Below are 16746 nucleotides of genomic sequence, written 5' to 3'. Positions count from 1 at the left end.
GTTCTTTTGGGTTCTTGCTTTTCGGCTAAACTTGAAAGCAAACAAATCTCAAGGTTATATAACCTATACATTTTTTGATAATAAATGTACTTTGCATCTTTGAAGGCTGAGAAGGAGAACTTTGTATCTGCAGGTACTTGTGTCTGCGTGAAAGAATCCATCAAACCTTTGTTGTGAATGTGGAGTAATTATTAGGCAAAGTATTCAAAAGTGATTGTTCTCCATAACATAATATATTCCTATAACATAACACATATGATTTCAGTTTTATCAGAATGATTTTCACTCCATTAACTCTCCAATGAAGCTTTAAAGATGGAAATATATCAAATTATTTCATACAAAGAAAGAACACAAATTATGTGAATCAGAGACATTACATAGACAGTAGATAAGTTAGCATTCTCTAAAATTAAACATCCTTATCATAACTACTCATTTCTCCTTAACGTATAGTTCTGTCAAATGCTGGGCAATCTCTCCGGTATATGCAGAATTTCTTATGGTTTATATATATATATATAACCATTTATATTTATGTTTACTGGCATGCTTGATATAAACAAGAGGTATTTTTACTTTAAAATGTAATAATCAGATTTGTCTTACCCCCAATGGAGTGAAGAACTTGTCCATTTTTATTGGTTACCAATATCCTATGATGGCCAGAATCAGCAATTGCTAGTTTACCTGAAGAATTATCCACTGTAATTTTACCCAAAAAAAGCAAAGAAGAAGGTGGCAAGCAATCCTTGTATAATTTCAGTTTGATTCCATGATTATTAATTTCTCCTTTTTCTTTGTAATATTTCAATGCTGCAGAAATGAACAGGAAAAGTTTTGCTTTATGTCCTTCTCCAATAAGAGTGAACAGCATATTTCCCCTTGGACCTAGAATCACAAGCGTTGGCCAACACGTCACCTGAAGCTCCTGCCACAGGTTTGCCTCGGCATCATTTACAACTGGATGTGTAATATTATAGCGAAGAATAGCACTCTGAATATTTTCAACAACTTTCTCATTCGGAAACTTCGCTGAATGGACACCAACAACTACCAGTCCATCTGGAACAGACAAAGACAGAAGAATTAATATTTAAATATATAGTGAGATACAAAAACATAAATTAGTATAACATGCTTATGTAATGGCAATGAATAATTCCAGTGCAATACCATCATAGAATTATTACTCTAAGAAATAGCTAATAAACGTTAAACAGAAAAAGACAATGTTTTCCTATCTTATAACATATTAAGGGCCAGGAAATGAATGCAATAAGCAAAGGACCCAAATGCTGAGGATCTGGTTCTAAGGGACTCAGCCATGCAACAAGAATTGGCTGGAACAAACTGGGAAGATAAATCAGAATTTGGGACTTTGGTGAGAGTGCACCCTATCGAAAACTGGGAAGAAAGTAATCATCAGGTGTGAGGTGCTCTCAAGGTTATTGTACTTGGCACAAGTGTGGCCTGTCCCCTGCTCCTCCAATTTGGGAATCACTTGAGCTGTCTTCAGGTTCATCTGGGGATCCAAAATGGAGTAGGTCAGATGGGTCACAATGTACAAGTCCCTTGACAACGAACCCAATGTCGCCCTCACCCTTTGTGTGTGCTTGCATCAGGCCTGTAAGTGAAACCTAAATGCATGGGCACCAAGTACCACCACATGCCAAAGTTCTATCTGTCCCCAATGTTGCAAAGGATGTGTCTGGCCTCATTGCCATGCAATGTCCAGTCAGCTGGATGATACCACACTACTTGTCTTTTGTGGATAAGTCCTTCCACACCAACACCTTTGACCATAAGTCCATTTGGCAGTGGTCAGCATGGAAAGTCTTGCAGACACTGCAGGAGAAGGTCTGAATGGACACAATGGACTGTTCCCCTGAGCAGACTATTCAAACCATCTGGCAGAATGCCTCATTCCCAGACCTCACCAACAGGCACGAAATCCTTGCCTGGCTGAAAGTGAGGGCCCCCCCAAGTCAGGTCTTTCCTGGATACCTGGAGCATCACTCCCTCTGCGCGCTGCATGTGGGATGACTGTAGTGAGGAAGAGACTGTAGTTCACCTCTTTGTAGAATGTGGGTTTGCAAACTGGTTGTGGGGAAAGATGCAAGGACCTGTGTCATGATTTATCCCGAGTAGCTGCAAGACAGACGACTCTTGAATTTGTGAACTGTTCTAAGAGATACACACTGAAACAGACATCAAGTGCAGTTGGCAGATCATCAACTCGGTGAAAGACGTCCTTTGGTCTGCCCGAAAGTTGTTGGCCTGTCAGCACATTGAGAGGTTCATGGAGGAATGTTCTGACTGTAACATTCCAGGCTGCAGAAGTACGTGCTGTGGTGTGCACTGAAGCTTGGCGCAGTCTCTGCAAGGGCTCTGTGGGGAAGTATCACAACGTAGAGTTCTTCTGCTACTGGAGAGGGAGGGGCTGGGTTGGTTGAGGAAGCCCCTCAATTATTGTAGTAGTGTACCACCCCAGAAGACCATATGAGTGGCAATAGTGCTACTGATGTGTAGGAATGTGATAGAACAGTACTGAAAGCATTGACGATGAATGTAAGTTAAATGCACTGCATGAGTTATTTGTGTATTTTTTTATTCTGAGGACAGCTCCAGCTCCATTCTGAACACTGTGCCACACCACCCCCAGTAAAGTGCTACAGCTTTGTCCGTCACTTCAGGCAGCTGCAACCAGATGCCACTGAGGCTTCAGACCTAGTCTTCACTACGATCCAGGACTAGACCCCTCCATCCGTCCCCTGTTCGCATGTAATAAATCAGTGAATTCAACTTGCGGTATACCAGATTAACAATGTCCAAAGGGGTCTTGCGATCACGAGGAAAGCAACCATGATGACCACTTGCTATTTGACTGTAAGCCTCTATTGAGTCAGGCAACAGCACATTCTGTATCTCCTTCATTACTTCTGCCAGTGAGCAACTTGCTGATGGTGTAGATCTGCAATACTTCAAGTTCTTAACGTATAGCAAGAACTTGCAATTAACAGAAGTACGTTTAAGAAGAATGATAGCACCTTTTGTGATCCCACAGAAGCTGCTGTGACCAGTTGTACCGCCATCTTGCCAGAAGTACTCCCCTCATCACTACCAATACTCATTATAAATGGATTGAATATATTGGATCATGCACAGTGTAGAACCACTTGCTGAAGAATAGATGCATGTGAATCAGACAATTATTCATCTTTAAATCAGGAAATAAGTACAATGCCGGATACTCTAAGCATCTGAGAAAGCCAGTTACCAGACTATGATTGCTGTACTAATATCAAACATTCTTTTGAAGGGGGCCAGGTATACACATGACAAAATTATGTTATTAGTCATTATTCATGCATTACCAGCAACACAATATAATTAATTTTAATCTGTAATAAAGATGTTTTGAATCAAGTTTGCACTAAGATTGGCTCTATTGTGGATCACAGCTTCTTTCCCAAACATCATCAGCTGGAATATTCCCTCCATCTCTACAAACATAATACAAATTACTTTCCAAGACATTATAGTTACTGCATGATTGAAAGCTCTGCAACTCAATAAAATATACACAGTTGGCTAGTCTGTCTGAAAAGTTGGTCAGTTAAGGTTCTACTGGAAATAGGAACAAAGTTCTAGACTTATGCATTGTATTCAGGGATTTTGTGATACTGAACCACAATCTGCCTTCTTCTTTACACAGCCCTGTAAAGATCAAACACTATTTGAAGAAAAACAAGCTGTTTGTCCTAAAACAAATTATTGAGAGTTTATTGTGTTCAGATTGTTTGCATAAAACTATAACACCTTAAGACTTAGGAGCAGAATTTAGGTCATTTGGCTCATACAGTCTTCTCCGCCATTCATTCACGACTGATTTACTTTCCTTCTCAAATCCAGTCTCCTGCCTTCTCCCTGTAACCCTTGATGCCCTTACTAATCAATAACCTATCTCTACCAACTTTAAATATATCCAATGATGTGTTCTAAACAGCCATTTGTGGCAATGAATTCCACAGATTCACCACCTTCTGGTCGAAGAAATACCTCCTCATCTCTGTTCTAAAGCTGCATATTAACAGCATTGAACTCGAAGGGTAATTGAAGCAATTTGATAATCCAAAGCACAGAATAAGATGCTTTATAATTACGATTCCCAAAATCAATCCTTTATAGCTACATAAATGATGTCAATTTAAATTCCTTTCCTTCTTTGTGGGTTATTATTTAGAGATACAGCATGGTAATAGGCCTTTCCAGCTCAACGAGTCTACACCACCCATTAACACCCATGTGAACAATTAACTTACTGACCAGTATGTCTTTGGAAAGTGGGAGGAAACCGGAGAACTTGGAGGAAACCTACATAGTCACAGGGAGAATGTACAAACTCCTTACAGGCAGTGGTGGGAATTGAACCTGGGTTGCAGGCGCTGTACTAGCATTATGCTAACCGCTACACTACTGTGTCACCCTTGTATTTATATGTAAAAGGATTACACATTTTAATCTTTACAGAAGTATAGCACAGGTGAGTATAGTATAAAAATTGAACTAGCAATTAATCAGTTATGAGACACACTACAAAAAGGATGCATCATATTTCCAAAAGTACAGTTTAGTAATTTAGTTTAGTAATTTAGTAACTGCAAGATATAGAAGAGATTATTTGATATAGGTGGTGCCTAAGGTGTGTTGTTTAGGGTAGTGTTGCTGATACTAATGTTGATGCTCATACTCAGGGGCAATTGATTCAAAAAATAAACCTTGAAGTCTTTTCCTAATTTAGCAGCTCCCTTTTTGCTGTCTTGGAACACTTGTGGGATCTGTGGGAATAAAAAACATGCTAAACCTCTTATCATGGTCCTACGGAAAAGGGCAAAACTACAGGGAATTACTAAAAGAGCAAGGATGTTTTATCTTATTTAAAAGTAGAAACCAAATTAAGCGGCTTCTGTGCTGCATTCCCATTATACATTCTGCTATTTAATAAACTATATACATTTAACACAAAATTGTATTTCCGTAGCAGATTTGCATGGTCTTCAAGATTTAATGGTATTCACATGCAAGAAAGTTGCTAGCCTTAGTATACACTGAAATTCAACAATTGGAATATAAGACCAATAATATATAATTATTTTTGTAACTAATTCCCAACTATAATTTTAAAAAACATACAAACAAGATTCTTAGATTAAGATGTAACATCAATTACAGCCATGGCACATTTCTTTTTTACATTTCTTTAATATTCTGCTAAGCAATTTTCCTTACAAATAAGGACCTTGTACCTTGTTCTCCTGCTTAAAGTCACTGTACTTTAAAATATCTTCAGTTGACTACAAAACGCATGCTGCCTATTTTTAGTGTTATTGGCACCAAGATGTCTGTGATGGAGTTGCAAGCAACTTGGGTGGTCAGAGGCAACACGAGTGAATCTGCAGATGCTGGAAATAAATTTAAAAAAACACAAAATGCTGGCAGAACTCAGCAGGCCAGACAGCATCTATGGGAGGAGGTAATGACGATGTTTCAGGCCGAAACCGGTCAGAGGTCCTCTTTTGATATTATATGCATAACTTTTATCACATATTAATACTTACTGAATCAGCCATTCTGATCAGTTTGTTTACTTCAACTGCTTTATGGACATAATTTATACAATTATTTTGCAATCCTAAATGGCCCTAATTCTTTTACTTGTTATGAAAACAGTTAAGTCCTTGTACTCTAACTTCATTAGTCATTGTTAGTAAGTACAGAAAACAGGGAGCATGCTTAAATCCAAAATCTACCACACATTCATTGTTATCAAAGAACATATAATCTGCAAAAACAATTCTGAAAATGGAATCTCTTACTGTCTATTAATTTTTGCATATCTTTTCTGAATGAATTTTAAGCATGAAATTAAGCTTTGTCTAGTAATAGAATTTTCATAGTAATAGAAATACGACATTGTATATGCTTTGCGGTTGAAAAAATAATGTCATTTGATAAGGTGGAAAATTTTAGTGGAAGAGGTTGATTTGATCTTACGATCTATTATATGCTATTGGTGGGGAATGGTTTCCACTGAAAACTCATTAGAAGCCTACAATTTCTGTTATTTGTTGAAAAGTATTTTTAACGTTAATGCTGTCATGCTTTCCCTTGAGAAATACATTGAAGCTGGTATTTTATAGTGAGAATATCCCTCTGTGATTGCATGTTCTTGTATGGCATTATAAATGTTTTCTGCAATATTTTTAACTTCTGATTTTCTCCCTCATGAAGTCAGACCAAAGCAAGGTCTTAAACTAAAGTACTAAAAATTCATCAATTTCCTCAGATCACTGGTCAATCATTCATTAATAGTGATTTTGATCATGGGGCTGATAGAGCACAATTCAAGATGCCAAAGGCCCCTTGCACACTTTCCTTTCTGTGCAGTGTAGTATGTATGTGAAGATAAATCAAACATGCAACTAAAGCCAGGGTCAGGCAGCCACTGAGAAGAGGATGCAAGCTAAAAGATTAAAAAGGAAGTAGCTCAGGAATATTCATTGCTGCAATAATGGCCGAAATCACAGACACACAAGGGTAGGGGTAACCTGACTCAACAAGCCAGGCAGCACCTATGGAAAAGAGTAAACAGTCGACATTTTGGGCCGAGACCCTTCATCAGAACTGTGGTAGTGGGTCTGGGTGAGCACATGGTCGAAGAGTCAGAGGCAGCAGAGATCATAGAGGGGGACCACTGACAGACAGTTTCACTGAACTCCCATTGATGGGAAGATGTAAACTTCTTCAGAGTAGGCATCCCGGGAAGAGACTTTGCAGTGTAGTAGTGCAATCACAAACAAAAGAAAATCTGCAGATGCTGGAAATCCAAGCAACACACACAAAATACTGGAGGAACTCAGCAGACCAGGCAGCATCTATGGCAAACAGTAAACAGCTGATGTTTTGGGCCGAGACCTGTCAACTGTTTACTCGTTTCTATAGATGCTGCCTGGCTTGCTGAGTTTCTCCAGTATTTTGTGTGTGTTGCAGGGATCATTGCTTGGGGTTTTACTTTTGGGTTTGATATTTAACACCATCACTTTTTTATTGTTTATTCAATACTTGAGTAGTCTTCTTAAAGACTATTGCCAGAAATCTATAAAATAGAAAATTGCTATCTAAGAATGCTGGGGTCATTAATTGAGGTAGGGATAAATCATTCAAATGCCCCTAAGCTGTAATTACACACAGTAAAACTATTCAATTTGCATATTAATTTCCTTTCAAATTGTAGGAAAATGACTATTACGAAAACTGTGAAAACCAATTCGTCCTGTTATTGGACATTGCCCTTAATAAGTCATGTGTTTAATAGGCAAACATAGTGTACACTTGTATGATTAAGTACTTCTTGCATTAATGATAAAAATCACTGTGACTGATACCTTCAGCAGAATGTTTCTGCTCCAGGGCATGAAGGTCTGGCAGCAGGTGCATGCAGTTGATACAACAGTAAGTGAAGAAATCCAGCACAACCACTTTACCACAAAGGTCTCTGTGTAAAAGAAGAGGTCCTTCGGTGTTTATCCAATCCAAACCTGAAAATAAAGAGATAAAAGATAATATTTGTTACTTGCTGACACTGAAAATCACAAGCTAATGAAATTAAGTATTTCCTGAAAGTGTCTATGTTACACTGTTAGTGTACAAATCATACAGTTCTGGAGTGCAAAAACACCCTTATTTGGTCTGTGCCAACTTTTTCCTCAACTACACTAATCTCATCCACATTGTGACAGTACCTTTCTATGCCTTTCCTATTTAGGTGTCTGTCTAAATGCCACTTAAACATAGCAATTCTATCCGATTCCACTACTCCCTCTGCAGCATGTCCCAGATATCAACAACTCGTCAAAAATTTACAACTTAAACCCCTTTAAATCTCCTACTTCTCATATTAAAGGATTATACATTGCATTGGTCTCTACATGATTTCAAACAATTTTTTAAATGTATTTGAAACAGATTTTATTAGGCTTATTTATTTGTTTGTGGGCACATTTAGTAATGTTACCCAGTAAAATATAGTAGACTTATATTTTTCACTAGTTAATTATGCATAACAGAATTACTGTAAGGTTACAGTATATTAAAGCACATCATAAAGAAAACAATCAGCAAGTTCACAATTATTGGTGTGACTGCAGTGTTTATAGCACATTGTCCACGTTTATTTCCCTTCTCAAATATCAAGAGATTGCTCTGTCTGAGTTACCAGGAGTTAATTTCAGTTACAAATTAAATAAAAAGCTAACCAAAGTGATATAATAATTGGCAGTTCAGTTCCACATAGTAGAAAGCTTATGGCACTGCGACCTCACAAGTGCCCGGGATGTGTTCCCAGGAACGAGAGAACTAAAGGCAAAGTGTTAAAGGAGTCATTATAGCGTCACGCATATAAAGATGTATTACGGACCATTCTGGTGTGAAATCCTGCCTTCCCTGCTGCTGTAGTGTCATGGCATTCTAGAGTGAACTTGGACTGATTTCACTTGCTCTCCCGCAATGTTCATTCTTCTGTGCAATCCTGAGGCTGTGAACTGTTCCTGCGGCTGTCATCTCTGCCAGTTTCATGGCGCTTTTGCCCTGCTAATATGATGAACTGAGATTGAGGCTTGGGCCTACTCCAGCTGCTCCGGGGAATGGATCCAAAGGCTCAATCCGGTTTGGAATGCTGTCATTTGCTTCTGTTGTTTGCATGGTGTGTGTGTGTGGTGTGTGCGAGCGTCTGCGTGCGAATGTGTGTGTGTGTGTGTTTCTCTCTTTCTCTGCGCAGTTGTTATGGTCTTTCATTCATTTTTTTAAAAATTGGGTTCTTCAATGCCATATTCAAGCTTGCAAATGACACTACTGTTGTTGGCTGAATCAAATGTGGTGACGAATCAGCATATAGGAGAGAGATTGAAAATCCGGTTCAGTTGTGCCACGACAACTACCTCTCACTCAATGTCAGCAAGACCAAGGAACTGATTATTAACCATAGGAGGGAAAGGAACAGCAACTTTAAATTCCTCAGTGTTATCATTATGGGTCCAGCATGTAAGTGCTATTACAAAGAAAGCACAGCAGTGCCTCTACTTTTTTTTAAAAAGAAGTTTATGAAGATTTAGCACATCATTTAAAACTTTAACAAACTTCTATAGATGAGTTGTGGTGAATATATTGACTCACTGAATCATGAACTGGGCTGGAAACACCAATGTTCTCAAATGGAAAAGCCTACAAAAAATTAGTGGATACGGCCCAGTCCATCATGGGTGAACATTGTAACAGGGAAGCAGCATCCATCAAGGACACACATCATCTAGGCCACACTCTCTTCTTGCTTCTATCATCAGGGGGTGGTAAAGGAATCTCAGAACCCACACCACCAGGTTCAGGAACAGTTATTACCCCTCAGCCATCAGGTTCTTGAACCAGAGGGGATAACTTCACTCATCCCAACACTGCACTGTTCTCACAACCTATGGACTCACTTGGACACACATTTTCAAGGACTCTTCACCTCATGCTCTCGATAATTATTGCTTATTTATTAATTTTTTTTCTTTCTTTGTATTTACTGTGAATGCCTGCAAGAAAATGAATCTCAGGGTTGTTGTATATGGTGTCATATATGTACTTTGATAATAAATTTACTTTGAACTTTGAAGATTGCTTGTGAAGGTTGGTGTTGGATGGACTGCAGTAATGGTGCAGTCACCATCTGAGTTGTGGATTAATGCTGTGTACTGGCTGCACCTGCCTCAAATACTGAGCAGCCCATTTCCAATGATCCTTCTTATCACTACCTGTTGATTATGATGGAAAATGAATCCTCATCTTCTGTTTGGTTGCAGAACTTCCCCAGCACAGAGATTTCTCTATGGTAACAAACCTCAATGGTAGTGTTTAGCTAAAAAGAGAGGGAGACAGTAGCTTTCATCACATCTAACTAGAGGTAATGAGGCAGACTGTAGGATTTGGGTGCTCCATTGACAGCTGCAGCAAGTGCTGCGAATACCAAACAAGGACTATACTTACTTTGTCAACCAGGATGTAGCTGAGTCTGTATCTTAGGAATGAGTGGCAGCCTCAATTGCTTAACCGCCCAAACAAGCAGCCTTTTGACACCGAGCCGTGGGTAACTGATTGCAGCAGACGGCAGAAATATCCGCCAGGTTCAGGGTATAGCAACATGAGCAAATTATGCAAAGGCTAATACCTTAAAGAATCCAGACTGGAGAACCTAAACCAAATCTGTCAAGCAGTGCTAATTCCAGTGTGTGCACTAGTACGTGTGTCCTGTATCCAGATGGAAGGAGTCAGTAAGAAGAATATATTTTAAAATTGCATGGAATCTCCTAACCCCCTGATAGAATTTTCATGCTAATTTTTCACCATCTTCAGATTGGAGGGTTGCAAGATTCACCTTTCTCAATTATGTGAATGACTTGGCTATTCTAAGACTATCTTAACAAAAAAATGCTTTCTTCTGCAGAATCACCTCTAAACCAACTACCACCTGCTCTCTTGGGTAAACGTAAGAGAATTCATGGCTCTGTTTTGAAGAGCACAAAAGTTTGCTGGTATCCTGGCTAATATATGTCATTCAATCACATAGTAAATTCCACTGGTTCACTGCCTCTTGAGTGAAGAATTCTCTCACTCTCTTTAACTGAAGTTTGTGTAACTGGTGAAAGTCCTCCCTATATTGGCAAATTGGTTTATTATTGTCACATGTACTGAAGAACAGTGATTGTTTTTATTTTACAACCCATTCATACAGATCATTTCATTGCAACAATCCACTGAGGTTGTACCAAGGAAAACAACAGTAGAATCCACAAAGGTTAATATCTTAAAGAATTTAGACTGGGGAACCTAAAGTAAAAGAGAAGTAATAGAAGCACTTCTATTGAGAAGTGCTAAGTCAGTTATTAGTGCATGTGTCCTGGAAATAGATGGAAGGATTCAGTAACAATACACTTAAAAATTGCTTGGAATCTCCTATCCCCGATAGGATTTTCATGCCAACTTTTCACCATCTTCAGATTGGAGGACTGCAAGATTCACCTTTCTCAATTATGTGAATGACTTGCCTATTTACTGTTAAAAACTTCTAAGACCATCTTAAAAAAAGCCTTAGTTACAGAAAAGTGCAGTACAGGAAGGCAATAAGGTGCAAGGCCATAATCAGGTAGATTGTGAAGACAAGAGTCCATCTTATCATGCTATGGAACCATTTAATAGTCTTTTAACTGTGGGATTGATCTCCTTGAGCCTGATGGTATGTGCCTTTAAGCTTTTTATATCTTCTACCCAACGGAAGGGGGAAAGGAGAGAAGTCCAATGGGTTCTTTGATTATGCTGGCTGCTTTAATGTGACATTGACAAGTGTAGGGCGAGGTGAGGCTGGATTCCATGATGCACTCAGCTGTGCCCATAACTCTCTGCAGCTTTTTTACAGTCTCAAGGAGAGCAGTTGCCATACCAAGCTGTGATGTATCAGGATAGGATGCTTTCTATCATCCATCTACAAAAATTGATAAAGGTCAAACGGGACAAGCCAAATTTCTTTAGCCTCCTGAGAAAGTAGAGAGGCTGGTGTGCTCTCCTGGCTGTGGCATCGACATGGTTGGACAGGGACAGACTATGGGTGATGTTTACAGTTATGTTCAGCTAGATCTAATTTTAAACTTAAATATTACTGTAGTTTACCTAATCTCTGCTCACATGCTCAAGTGAACTGAACTAAACTGAATATTACCGGACTCCTGGTATTCTAAGTGTTGTTTGTTCGCTTTTGCAGTTTGTGCAACTTGTTCTTTTATCGCCCATTGGACGTTTGATGTTTTCTTGAATAGGTTCCATGGTGTTTCTTTGTTTCTGGCTGCCTGCAAGAGGATTAATCTCAGGGTTGTATTATGTATAAATACTTTGATAACAAATGTACTTCGAATCTTTAATTGTGAGCCCCTCTATCCTAGGAATCAGAAAATAATGAATATAAAAGTGAAGGAACTGCATTATGAGTGGTAACCTTAGTAGCCACTAAACTTATTGTTGCATTAGATTGTCATGCAGACGATTGTGTAGATGTCACTATCCTAGCTACTTTGCTGCAATAGGCCTATGCTCTTGCCTTTCAACTTTATTTGTTAATCCCAGAGGCCGTCTTCTCCTCTGATGAGGACACCAGCAATTTTGCTGCCTCTAAGTTCTAGGCTTCATAAGACATATCTTTCAAAAACTGTAAATTCCTGTTAGGGTAAACAAAGTAGTTTTCCCTCATTAAGTTTGGTCTTTAAAGTTTTATAAATATTTATAATTGGCATTACTCTTACAAATCTTTCTTCGCTGGTGGCAAGCCCTGGACACAGAAGTACCTTATGGACTCTCTGTTGAAAATGAAAGTCATCTGAGAAAAATTGCTATGTCAGTGCTAGTTCATGTAATGTCACCCCTTTTAGACCAAAAAGCCAAAACTAATTTAGTGTTTACTTCAAAGCGATAATTAGCAAAATTAGCTGAGCTTTTATATTTGCCATCATTAATCTGTGAAACAGATAGTAAGATTTCCATTAGTATGTTGTTTATTACTAAAGTAACAAATTCAGAGTGTATTTAGAATTCTTAGACAGCTAATTGAGCACCAGAATCCCATTATATGCCAAGACAAGTTCAAAGTATGATTCCAGACTATCCATCAGTCTAGAACTACCCTTCAGTATATGTACTCTGAGAAGGTATATGAATTTCATTACTGTGTGTTGGATACTTCTAAATTTAGCAATGTACAGGCAGTTGAATAAGCCCCAAACCTTTCAGCCTAAAGGAAGAGGAAGTTGAAGTCTGAATATGTGGTAAATGAGGATGAAGTCCCCGTATGTCATTTCCATAAGTGTGGAAATGGGAAGTCACAAATGCAATGGCAAAAAGGAACACCATTACAGTGGATGCTTCTCTTAACCAGTCTGCATAATAGATTGTCAGATCAGGGGGACATCCACACAAAGCACTCTCTGTCAGCAGATTTAAGAGAGCAGAAATGATTCAGGACAACAAAAATTTTGTTTCCTGAATACCATTGGGTGTATCTTATGGATTTTGGGATGCTGATCATGAAAGTCACCATGAAATTTCCCTAATGCACATCATTTTTATGAAATCACCTATATATGTTATTTCAATTCATAATTCAAGTCAATTAAAATGTTGCCTACAAAGTAAGCTGAAAAGTTTACTATCTTGTCCAGGCATGCCTACGCATGCTTAGACAGGGCAGATATTGCATGGCAGGACAGGTCTTAGAAAGGCTGTAAATTTCTGTGAAGGATTTCAATATTTGAGACAAAAGTTTCCCAGAATAATTGATACCAAGATTAAGGAAGGCATTTTTGTTGGTCCATCAATCAAACAGGTCACCAATGACAGGCAATTTGAAGAACTTCTAGTGGGACCAGAGAAAAATCACATGGAAAGCACTGAAGAATGTTGAAAATTTCCTTAGCAACTACAGAGTACCAAACTATGTGCAGCTGGTTGACAACATGCTTCATGCATACAAAACCATGAAGTGCAATATGTCACTAAAGATTCATTTACTGCATTCCCATTTAGACTTCTTCCCTGCAAATCTTGGTGCTGTCAGCGACAAACATGGTGAAACATTTCACCAGGACAATGCAGTCATGGAGAAACTATATCAGGGCAACTGGAATCCATCCTCTCAGCTTTTCGCAGGGATCGTTCCCTCCGCGACTACCTGGTCCACACGTCCCTCCCCACAGAACTCCCACCTGGCACTTATCCCTGCAAGCGCAAATGCTACACCTGTCCCCACACCTCCCCCCTTACCACCATTCTGGGCCCCAAACAGTCCTTCCAGGTGAGGCAACACTTTACCTGCGAGTCTGCTGGAGTCGTCTATTGCATCCGGTGCTCCCGGTGCAGCCTCCTCTACATTGGCGAGACCCGACGCAGATTGGGGGACCGCTTCATCGAGCACCTATGCTCCGTCCGTCACAATAGACAGGACCTCCCGGTTGCCACCCACTTCAACTCTGCCTCTCATTCCCATCTAGATATGTCTATACATGGCCTCCTCTACTGCCATGATGAGGCCAAACTCAGGTTGGAGGAGCAACACCTCGTCTACCGTCTGGGTAGCCTCCAGCCTGGTGGTATGAACATTGAATTCTCCAATTTCCAGTAATTCCCTCCCCCTCCCCTATCCCAGGTCCCTCTCTGCCTCTCTCCCCTTTCAACTTTCTGCTTCTTTATCTCTACAGTTCTTTCATGCTTATCCCCTCCCCCTCCCCCCTTTATCTTTCCTCTGATTGGTTTTCCACCTGGCGCCTCTAGGCCCTACCCCCTCCCCTATCTCTATTACTGGGCTTCGGCCCTCTCTCCCCCCCCCCCCCATTCCTGATGAAGGGTCTCGGCCCGAAACGTTGGCTACTCTTTTCTCACAGATGCTGCCTGACCTGCTGAGTTCTTCCAGTGTTGTGTATGTATTCTGGAATCAATCAATGTTGGCTGATTATTGTTCAACATTTAAGCATGATGCCTTAGACACTGAGAACAAATGAAAATCGTCAACAAAACATTTTTTAGCTTAGTTGAACTATTGCAAAGTGTCAGCACCATTATGCAATTAAACACATTATATTCAATAAAAGGTAATTTCTTGTTTTTCCAAATACCTACGTGATACAATAGCCTGAAATTATATTTGTGCTCAGCATCAAGTGGTCTATCATAAATGAAAACATTTTCTAAAGAAGCAACACTTTTGAAAAAACCTGTTGTCCAATATTATATGTGGTAGCTCATCACACTCTCCTTACTACGTGCACATTCAAAGAAAAACCTATCCTGTTTCTGTTTTCTGCAGATGTGATTCTTGTTCCAAGAATTGAAACTTTGAGATTTGAATCTAGAAAGTCTGGAGATCACTTCTCATTCATTCACTGTCTCTAGAGCAGGGGTTTCCAAACTTTTTTTTTGCCATGGACCCCACCATTAACTGAGGGGTCAATGGATTCCAGGTTGGGAGAGCCACTTTTAAAAACCTTGGATGTGGGCAAGCAGGACCAACCATTAGTTCCAGTAATTTGCTTATTCATTTTTGAAGATGATTGTGTCAAATTCCTCCTTCCATTTGGTCCCACAATTTTTTACCACTATTAGGATATTCCTAATGTCTTTTACTGTGAAAAATACAAAATATTTGTTCTAAGTCTCTGCCATTTCTTTATTTCACATTATTAATTCCTCAGTCTCATCCTGAAGAGAACTATTGTTTACCTTAGAAACTCTCTTCCAAATTATATACAAGCTCTTGATTGCTTAACTCTCATAGTCCATTTAGTCTCTATGTGTTGTGTTAAATTTTAGAAACCAACGAAGGGTCCTTTGGCAGTATTATGATTGTTTCTTTCTATTAGATATCATCATTTACTTTCTGACTTAGCTGCAATGGATCTTATTTCTAATATATATTTTTTAAATTTCCTCAAAGGAATAAATTTTTGTTGAGAAAGAGCAAATATCCCATTAAAAGTCTGCCATTGTTATTTACTGTCTTATTTTAAACCAATTTTCCCATTTCCACTGGCCAAGCCTGCCTTTATATTTGTCTTTACCTACATTTTAGACACCAGATCTAAACCAGTTAATTCCTTGGTTGGCTCTAGTTTTGAGGTCAAGGCCATGATAACTTTGAATTTCCTCTCTATGGGATCATTTTAAGTTGCCATACTATATATACCATACATAAGAACATAAGAGATAGGAGCAGGAGTAGGCCAATCGGCCCCTCAAGCCTGCTCCGCCATTCAACAAGATCATGGCTGATCCAATCTTAACTCTAGTTTTCACATATCCCAATTCACTACCAACCCAAATGCTCTCTTTGCAGAGGACTAATTTTATTGACTTCAGTTTCACAACCAATGGACTCACTTTCAAGGACTCTTCATCTCATGTCTTGATATTTATTGCTTATTTATTATTTTTTTTCTTTTTGTATTTGCACAGCCTTTTGCACACTGGTTTAACACCCAAGTTGGAGTGGTCTTTCATTGATTCTGTTATGGCTATGATTTTACTGTATGCCACAGGAAACTGAATCTCAAGGTTATATATGGTGACATATACAGTGCCTATAAAAAGTATTCAACCCCCTTGTAAGTTTTTATTTTTTAAAATTATTTTACAACATTGAATCACAGTGGATTTAATTTGTTTTTGACACTGATCAACAGAAAAATAATCTTTCATGTCACAGTGAAAACAGATCTCTACAAAATGATCTAAATTAATTACAAATATAAAACACAAAATAATTAATTGCATAAGTATTCATCCCCCTTCCTTTAACATGACACACCAAATCATCACTGGTGCAGCCAACTGGTTATAGAAGTACCACATTTAGTTAACCGGAGTTCTGGTTTTGGAGACCAGTATGCAGTTAAGGTGTTTCAATAGACTGTAGTAAAGATACACCTATATCTGGAAGGTACAACTGCTGGCGAGTTAGTATCCTGGCAAAAACTACACCATGAAGACAAAAGAACACTCCAAGAAACTCTGCAAAAAGGTTATTAAAAAGCCCAAGTCAGGAGATGGATACAAGAAAATTTCCAAGACACTGAATATCCCTTGGAGTAAAGTTAAGTCAATCATCAAGAAATG

The 16746-nt window shown here is 38.9% G+C and overlaps 1 protein-coding gene across 1 annotated transcript in view; it reads right to left on the bottom strand.

Moving 5' to 3' along the window:
* The window catches only part of nhlrc2 (NHL repeat containing 2), an 86059-nt gene that overhangs the window by 59258 nt on the left and 10055 nt on the right, over positions 1 to 16746 (bottom strand). Inside the window, exons 2-3 of the mRNA XM_073027795.1 lie at positions 7449 to 7601; positions 610 to 1065 (exon numbers count right to left, since the gene is read on the bottom strand). Of these exons, the coding sequence (XP_072883896.1) occupies positions 610 to 1065; positions 7449 to 7601 (609 nt within the window). The remainder of the gene's footprint in view (positions 1 to 609; positions 1066 to 7448; positions 7602 to 16746) is intronic.

Source organism: Hemitrygon akajei, chromosome 23 (assembly GCF_048418815.1).
Source record: "Hemitrygon akajei chromosome 23, sHemAka1.3, whole genome shotgun sequence".
Taxonomy (NCBI): domain Eukaryota; kingdom Metazoa; phylum Chordata; class Chondrichthyes; order Myliobatiformes; family Dasyatidae; genus Hemitrygon; species Hemitrygon akajei.
This window is presented reverse-complemented; position numbering and strand designations above follow the sequence as displayed.